This window comes from Amblyomma maculatum, chromosome 11, assembly GCF_055883805.1.
Source record: "Amblyomma maculatum isolate TAMU_Amacu chromosome 11, ASM5588380v1, whole genome shotgun sequence".
Lineage (NCBI taxonomy): Eukaryota > Metazoa > Arthropoda > Arachnida > Ixodida > Ixodidae > Amblyomma > Amblyomma maculatum.
The window spans coordinates 22,060,936-22,070,573 of record NC_139354.1 but is presented as its reverse complement, the minus strand read 5'-3'; the positions used below and the strand labels follow the sequence as shown (position 1 = coordinate 22,070,573).

Below are 9,638 nucleotides of genomic sequence, written 5' to 3'. Positions count from 1 at the left end.
CCCTTGCGAAATTGCGAATGGCTGTTTTAGAATCACTGAATTTAATATCAGCGGACGTATTAGCTGTAGCTAAGGCTATGGCCGCTTAATTAAGACAATGAGAACTCCCGTCACACACACAAACACGCACACACACACACACACACACACACACACACACACACACACACACACACACACACACACACACACACACACACACACACACACACACACACACACACACACACACACACACACACACATATATATATATATATATATATATATATATATATATATATATATATATATATATATATATATATAGAGAGAGAGAGAGAGAGAGAGAGAGAGAGAGCCTTATAGATACGCAGCGTCATGTAAGCGGTGCTCTGCAGCGCCCTTACTCCACCGATCACAAGAACCGCCTACAGGCTTATAACCAGCGGAAGTTTACTAATAGATGTCGTATCTCATCAGGCTTAAAAGCAAGACTCGTAACTGATGTTATCAAATAGCTTATGCCATTATTGTAAGCTTGTCTGCCTCTCCTGCAGACATTCACTGGTGGCGGCATAACATCGCTAAGACAACCTTCCGTGATGGATCCGGTGGCCCGCAGCATTGTGGAGGCAGTGGACCAGAGCGCCAAGATGCTGAACGATGTACAGGCAGCTATCTGGAGGACACCCGAAATACGCTTCGAAGAGAAGAAAGCGCATGACCTCCTTACCGCGGAGCTGCAGAAGGCCGAGTTCCGGGTAAATGCACGAAAATGCGCGTCGATTATCCGAAAAAAAAAAAAAATGGATGCATTTACAGTGACACTTGGCCAGTGCCGTGAGCCGTTGAAAGGGTATCCAGCATTAATTTCACTTTTAGAACTATTTGAATTGCACATAGTGTCATTAACGTACTACAGACGAACTCGCCAGCTCGAAATGAGTAGCTAAGACTTTATATTATAGAGGCAACTAAGTAAGCGTTACTGGTAGTAGTCATTCATCAGGATGTGCAATAATCCGCTAAAATATTAAGAGTGTATTTAGCACTCGGCCTTATTTAGAGTGATCTAAATGCATGAATATTTTTACGGCACCCTCGGCATTGTTATAATTCCAAAACGGAGTTCAGAAGTACATTTTCTTAAAGCCCGGTGGCACAAACATGGCAAGGATATGTAATGCCTCTGGAAAGGGATAGAGGGGACGACAACAATAAGCGGCAGAACAGCGCGAAAAATTCTAGACGGCACTAAGGAGCACTCCGCTGCCTCGTGCGGACGTAAGAGAGAAAGTGGAGAAATAAAAAGAAGAGGGAGAGAAAGACGTGCGCCGAAACAGCCGTCGTCCACCACCTAAGCGGTGGAGGGTGCAATGACGGCTTACAACAGATAAAAATTCGGTGGCAGGCTACCAGTCCCAGCCCCGTATGGCCAGGAACAGCCACCTTCCACCCCCTGTGCGACGTCAGCGCGACGTCAGCCCACAGTTACCCAAGTGGTCGAAACTACTCCGTAGCCCTCCCCCACGGCTCCTCTTTCTTTCCACTTTCTTTCCACTTTCACTCCCACCATCTTCCCTTCCCTTACAGCGGTTCAGGTGTCCACAGAAACAGGTGTGACAGATACTGATCCTCTATCTTCCTGCGAACCAATTATTATTATTATTATTAGTTGGGATTTAGTACTCAGGAGCAGAGTTCAGTAGCGATAAATGGAGGAGAATTTAAAAGCAGGTTCGACTAGAATTGGCCAGCTTGGCAGTCCTATACTTTTTGAGAGTAACCACACTAGCTGAAACAATATTTTCGATATCTGCCTAGAACAACTCTAGATCCCTCCTCTTACACATACACATTTGGCGTATATGAACCCGACATCTGGTGGCGTACGCATGTCGAGGTAAAACTTCGCCTGCCATGGTTTAAATGAACAGCTGACAGATCGAGCCAGCACAACAGACAAGGCCCCCTGCAAACTGCTGGACCGCGAATGTTTGGGCACGCTTTCATCGGGTTCATATAGCCGCATGTAAGAACGCCACGGTCGATTCGGGGTGTACGTCTTTGTTAAGCCAGATGCGTAATTCCACGCGCTCGTGTATGAATTCAAGTAAGCAAGCCTGCTGCCTTGGCGACGGACGTCGATGCGCGCAGGTCACGTCCAGTCATGTCCTGCCGACGGGCTTCAGGGCCGAGTACGGCAGCGGCGGTCCCAGCGTCTGTTTCCTGGCAGAGTACGATGCGCTGCCCGACGCAGGCCACTCGTGCGGCCACAACCTGATCGCCGAGGCCGCGCTGGGCGCCTCGCTGGCGCTCAAGAAGGCACTCAAGACAACGCCAGGGCTCTCGGGCCGCGTAGTGTGCATCGGGACGCCTGCGGAAGAGTGTGGTTCCGGCAAGGTAGTGATCTGGTTCATGACCAAAGGAGTACCCTATTGAAAAAAGTGTGTATGATATTTGTATGATGCCTTGCGTGGATGACCTCGTTTTATTCCAATGCGCACGTCACTAAAAAACAAAAAGAAAAAATACACGAGGAAAAATTTTGTGTTTACACAATTTTCAGCGAGTATACCACAAAATTACACTACGGTGCTTCATATATAGTCACATCACCTAGCAAGTGAAACGGGATAACTGAGACGAAATCACTCACCCTGATCTGCATTTCGCTTTTGTGTCATATTTAAGCTCTTTAGAAAGGCTTTTCCAGTGATTATCCTCTTCTTTAAGTCCCCTTCCAACCACAGAACACATGTTTTCTGGACATAGGTCCCAAGTGATTCAACTCAATCGATCCATTTCTACATGAAAATCACTCCAGATGTGCATCTAAAAGAAAGAAATAAGCATGCATGTTTAGGAGAAATCATTCGCAAGCGATAAAAAGATTTGGACAACCAAATGAAATGATCACACTCATAGCGATAAGAAAGTGGTGGACAGATAGTACTTGAAGCAATGAAACGCGGTTACTGAACAAAGCCAGTAGAAAGAGGTTCACCGTCTATTTAATAGGCAGTAAAAGCAAGGCCCATTATGAGGTGCATACAGAGTTACAGTGGTGCAGCATTACCTTTTTTTAACTGTAGTGGTTGCTGTAAATATTACGGCGATTGCTCGGCGTCTCAGATGCCCCCATTGACAATACATATCCGCGGAACTGAGCAACAGTGGTATGTTATTTGCTGCAGTTAATGGAAAGACAGGCTCTCCTATAAAGGCATGCACATTTCCCCCTTTTTGTACCGTGACTGAAAGTGACTGAACGGTGGGTGTTGCAAGAGGTCCAGAGTCCCTGGGAATAGGGAGCGAAATTAAGGTTTGCTTGCGAGAAACAGAGGTACAAAAAGTAGCAAATATGCCTGCAATAAAAGGATGATGACCTGCCTCTTCATCAGTAGCTGTAAACTATACTTGTCACTGCTAGTCAGTTCTTTGGATAGAGTTGCCAATGCCAGGGCTTAAAAAACAGAGCAATCTGAGTAATATTTATTGCAGTCAGAGCCGTAAAGAATTCTGACACAACACTCCATTTTATTCTAGCTATTCAACCACCTAGTTACGCAAATGGTTCATTAAAGGACTGTTCACATATGATTTCAGTTGGTGTTTTCTACTCCCAAATGATGTTTTGGGTATTCACCTAGGACGCTAAACAGTTTTTAACAGAATTTCATTTCTTGGTAGACACCGCTTCGGTTTCAACATTTCTGCGATGGCTATGACGTGCACTTCATGTATACGGCACGTGAGGCACGAAGAGTTGTACAATTGCCAATCAGGCGGAACTGACGTCCTGTCTAACTTCGCCAGAAGGTGCGTGCCGTGACCAAGCGCTTCGCGAGCGATATATCTTGGACGATATGGTCGCCCCACACCGGCCGTCAATACGTCGGTCGGTCGGTCGGTCGGTCGGTCGGTCGGTCGGTCGGTCGGTCGGTCGGTTCACAGGAAGGGAAAGGCGCAGTATCTGTCACACTTGCTCTGTGGACACCTGAACCGCGCCGTAAGGGGAGGGAGGAAGGTGGGAGTGAAAGTGGAAAGAGAGAAAGGGGAGCCGTTGTGGAGGGCTACGGAGTAATTTCGACCACCTGGGGATCTTTAACGTGCGCTGACATCGCACAGCACACGGACGCCACTTCGTTTCGCCTTCATCGAAACGCAGCCGCCGAGGTCCAATACGTGGGCGCATTGTTTACTTTGCAGGGACACGGACGCAGTACACACGCGGTGTGTGTGCCTTTTTGCTTGTTTTGTTATTTTCTTCCTCCTGCGAAGAGCGGCTGCCCGAGGAGGCAAAACCAGTCCGGTACAGCACGTGAAGACGCGAGCTTGGCCTCCGCGATCGGCGCAACAAGAGCTGATCTCGGGGGCCATGAGCGGTTCATGGCCTCCAAAATCCCCTCCACGCGCACGCGCACGGGGGTGATCTCGGAGCCCATGCGCAGTTCATATATTTGTGACAGGCGTACGCGATAGATGGCGGTAGCGGTCAAGAACACATATCACCGTTTAGCAGGTGGCTGCGTCTCACAAGGACGTTTTCAACCAGTAGCAGACGAATTTTCAAGCGCTGCCAGAGGGCGTCACATTTTGTGAAAAAGTCGAGGCGGCGAGGTTTCAAACGGGGGATGTAAAAGTCCTGGGCCCGTATTCCGAGTTTGCGTCGTTATCGTGAGGTCGCTATCTCCCCGACCTCGAGCCACCTGATTGGTGGAAACGCTGGGAAATGATGTTGCCCCCTCTTCCGGTTCCGCAGTGGCAACACCCAGTTCCGGCGTTTCGACCAATCAGATGACTCGAGGTCACGTGAGATAGCGACACTTCGATAACGACGCAAACTCGGAATACGGGCTCCGGTGTATTGGATTTCCATCTCACCCTCTCATATGAAAGAAACTCATAAAGTTCACAGCTCACTCAACTCAATCATACCATCTGCTTCACCGCCGCTGTGGTTCAGGGGTTAGGGCGCACTTTTACTGTGCCCAAAGATGTGGCACCGAATCCCGGCCTCGACTGCCCCTTTTCAATGGATGCAAAAAGCTATAGCGCCCGTAACCTGTGCGGTGTCAGCGCACGTTAAAGAGCCCCAGGTGGTCGAAATTTCCGGAGTCCTCCACTACGGCGTCTCATAGTCGCTCTGGGACGTTAAACCCTGTCAACCAAACCAAGCCATACCATCTGCTCTCGTGACGTCACACAACCGTCGACCAATTAGTGACCGGCAATGTAACTTGTCAACTCCCACCTGCCAAAAGCATATTTGGTTGTGATTTTTCGAGACTGCGAGGAATCGACGACAGCGCTGCCGGATAATTCTTCCGACATAGAGGTACTAACATTCTCGCGCTAAAATAGTGAGAAGTGAGGGCCGCCGCAACTGCTTCGGTCCGGACTTCGACCTGCATAGTGAGTCAGCATAAAGAGGACTGGATGGAAGTGCACGAGTACAGAACTGGATGCATATATACACAATGACGAAGGAATCTAGGAAAGATAAGAGGCAGAGAAAGGCATGTTAACTCCGGACTATAGCGCAGAAACAAATATACATGAAGTTTATGCATATAGTGCCATATTACATACAGCAGTTCTATTTCAAAAATGCCTACATTGTCTGACATGGCTTACCCTTTACATGTGTAAACCTGCGCTGCCTTTCTTTTTAACCTGTATTATTTAATAAGTTATCATGAATGGACCAGTAGGGGCAGTATTTCTTCACGATACAGATCTGACGTGGACTTCATACGTGTCAGTCTTTTGACATGGCAGATACCTTGTTCGATGGTGTCAGTAAATAATGATTGAACATTTATCTTATATTGATATTATGTAACTGTAAGTATACTCAATGCACCCTTAAAAATAATATTGTGCACACAACCACTGTCATGTATAATATTATTACTGTCATTCCTAGTAAAAAAACCATATGAGTCACAATAACCTCATACAGTCTTCTCATATGACGAATGAGCTTAATAAGATATTATATGAGATTTGTATGAGATCAGTATGAGCTTAGTATGAGATTTGTATAAGGTTTTTGTGACTCATAGGGTTTTTTTAAACGGGGCACCTGTATACATTACATGCTATTAGTCAGGGTAGTATACTCAATGTCATGTGTCTAAAGAGCTTTATGCCCTGTAACTAACACGCTGCACTCAGAGTGCTTCAGTGCGATGTTTCTCGTCGAAACAATTGGCGCACTACATGTTACAAAAGCCCGGTCGGCTGAAGCGTGGTGACCTGTTCGATGCCGATCGCGAACCGCGCATTCAGGAGCTGATGCTTCGGGGCGGCGCCCTAAAAGACGTGGATGCTGTGATCATGGTGCACCCGAGTGCGGTGAACGAAGTTGCGCCACCGTTCATGTCCGTGGCCAAGGTGCGCGTGCGTTACTCGGGCAGGGCGTCTTACGTGGTGGGTGCGCCCGCGTGCGCCGTCAATGCCCTGGACGCCGCTGTGACCGCCTACACCTCCGCAGCCGCCATGCGCCAGCACATGAGGCCTTCCTGGAAGGTAGGCCTCGGCGAGAAAGCTCTAAGCATTCTTAAAAAGGTACTGCGGGAACCGACATGAAGTAGAACACAATCGGCAAACTGCTTTCCACACCGCTGATTATATTTTCCCAAAGGAGAGGATTTTTAATCTCCGAATGCCGTAAATTCGATTCCCGGCCATCTCACCCATTCATATTAAAGCAACTGCCAGAGTCGGCAGCTTCCAAATCGGCCACGCCATCTGATGTGACGTCACACAACCCGCGGACCAATCAGACGTCTGGTGACCTCTATAAATTAAAGAGAAAAGAGCTCCGGCACGCCATGTAGAAGAGCGGAGGTGGTGAAGGGTGGCTGTTCCTGGCCCTACGGGACTGGGATGGTAGGTCAACGCCGCTTGCGGCGGGGGCTATCCAGCCACTGAATTTTTGATTGATTGATTGATTGATTAAAACTTTAATTTCCACCGATTTAGGAGGCCCCCTACTCCCCGCTCCTGGCACGCAGGCCTGAGGAACGGGGGCTGGAACCTCCGCGACTAAGGACTGGCGAATATACATTGGTTATTCGCGGCCTCAGCCGCCAGGCGGACGGCTTTCTGCTGGTCAGCGGGGACGTCGCTTCGCAGCAGGGTTACCCAGGCTTCTCTACTTTTAATGTTGTCCCTAGCGCCCGGAGACTTAGGGCATTCCCAAATTATATGGTCGAGGGTCCCCCTCGCTTCGCAGGCTTTACATTTATCGTTTTTTCTCTCCTCTATCTGGGTTTGAACTGAATTTTTATCTGTTGTAGGCCGTCATTGCACTCGCCACCACTTAGGTGGTGGACGACGACTGTTGTCGTGGCACGTATCTTTCTCTCCCTCTTCCTTTTCTTTCTTCCCTACTTTCTCTCTCTGTCCGCATGAGGCAGCGGAGGTGGCTCAGCTACAGAGCCAGTAGCAGGCCCGTGCATTTTATTTTCCTTCTTCCCACAGCCACAACAACAACAACAACGCCATTGAAGCTCCTACCTATCGGTACCCGACCATACTCTCACATTTAAAGACTGCTAACGACATAACCATGATTTTCAAAGCTACGAGGCTTAGTTCAAATGGTCGTTGAGGCCGAAGTAGCCAGAGCCGACGCCGACGGACGACTTTTTTTTTTCGACGGAGTATAGCGCTCCCGCATTAAGAAAACGGCGAAAAATTGGACGGTTCCTGTTATCCAATAACACTTATAAAACAATTCCTCAAAAGTTGAGGTAAGCTTTCACTTGGTCCCAGTCAAGAAGCTTCTTTTACAATGTAAACAGTGACAGGTCATTAGATGACTGATGAGCGTAACGAATCTGCCGAACGGGCCAAGAGTAGCGAAATTTGGACATCTTCCCCCCTGACCAGATCCACGGCGTCATCACCAACGGTGGTGTGGTGGCTAGCGTTGTACCGGACGAAGCGGAGCTCTACTACTACTACCGGGCGCCCAACGCCGTCGAGCTGGAGCAGCTTCGGCGGCTCCTCGACAACTGCTTCCAGGGGGCTGCCGTCTCTACGGGATGCACGCTGGACCTGGACTGGCAGGGAGGCTACGAGCCACTCCTCAGCAACGCCCCCCTCGCCGACGCCTTCCGGAGGTACATGTCCTCAGATGATGCGTACTGTTTTTGTCCCCATCAAAAGATACATGAGCCAACAAATGTAAGGAAATAAGGGGATCGCTATGATATACGTATATACAAAAGAAGCAACAGCCACTGACGCCAAGGAACTGGGGACCTTTCTTGTGCTTATCCATGTGAAATAACAATGTAATCATGAAGCTGAATTAGAAAGTAAGGTTTACAGGCTGATAGGTGCAATGGAAAGGTAAAACTCTTGTATACTTTCCTCTTAGCGGATACTGCTGTTCAATGACCTGAGCGTGCTTGCCACTTAAATGCATCTATACGTCATTCTTATTCTGATTATTTCCCTGTCTTGGTCGAACCCATTATCATAAGTAAGGCCTTTAGCTTCCAGCGCTTTGATGTCTTTCTTCACTGACACTAAAATTGTACAAAATCGCTTTTCTAAATTGCATCCTTGTCTGTAAATTCTAATATATGCACCACATTTCTTTGGTTGCATTTTGTTATGAAGTTTGTATTTTTGTCGCGGACAAGTACTGACAGCGGGGCCTTAGATAAAAGAGCTTATCCAGAGGGTCTACTCTGAAGCCGTATAGCTTGACATTCCCGAGACCCTTACACATCTGAATTAGCGGAGGGTAAGAGCTCGACCGCTGAGGAGCTCGGAAACGTTTGCAATACCGTAAGGATGCAATTACATGTGTTTTCACAGTGAAATCTGAAGAACAAAAACTTCTTACAAATCTTGCACACCTCACTCGAGCCACGTAACAGCTTGCATGCCCAAGGCTTGGCTTTACTTGCTTTTTTTCCTAGTTTGCGTCGTTTTCAGAACCGATCGTTTCCACCAATCAGATGACTCGAGACCACGGCGAAAACGACACTTCTGAAGGTGACGCAGACTCAAAAATACGGACCCTGTACGATGTCCCGCAGGCACGCAACAGAGTTGGGCCTGCGTCTGGACGAGCCCCGAAGTGGATTGTCCAAAGTGGTCTTCATGGCGTCCTCGGACATCGGCCACGTGTCCCATCGCGTGCCCACTATTCAGCCGACGTTCAGCATCTGCTCGGCGCCCAACCACACGCCCGAGTTCGCAGCCGCCGCGGCTCATAAGAATGCCCAGGCTCCTACGCTACTCATGGCCAAGGCAATGGCACTCACGGGCCTTGATCTCTTCCGGGACCCCGGCCTCATCTCGGAAGTTCGCAAAAACTTCAACGAGAACCGGGCACCCTCCTCCGCAGACTAGCGGTCGCTATCTTTTTTGTATGAGTTGATATCCCGAACAAGCTTATTAATTAATGTTATTTGATTGTTGTCCTACGGATGTATGTGCTGTTTTGCTAGGCGTCGGTTAATAAGTCATCACTTGATAACACCGATAAGGCCTAAAATAAAGCGATACTACCGCAAAATATATTTCAATCGGTAACCGGGTGGCCAAGAACGACATTATTAGGGCAACAAAATACCGGTATATGTAGCTCTGGCTTCTTGTTAGGACAGCTGGAGTGTACCCAG

General features: G+C 48.3%; 1 protein-coding gene across 1 annotated transcript; it reads left to right on the top strand.

Annotated features, from left to right (window-relative positions):
* The first annotated feature begins 584 nt into the window (after positions 1-584).
* On the top strand, positions 585-9,366 carry LOC146173085 (xaa-Arg dipeptidase-like). Its single transcript, XM_084585114.1, has 5 exons — positions 585-743; positions 2,140-2,388; positions 6,283-6,519; positions 7,888-8,120; positions 9,051-9,366. Exons 1-5 carry the CDS (start codon positions 585-587, stop codon positions 9,364-9,366), a joined length of 1,194 nt encoding a protein of 397 aa, XP_084441240.1.
* The last annotated feature ends 272 nt before the right edge of the window (positions 9,367-9,638 follow it).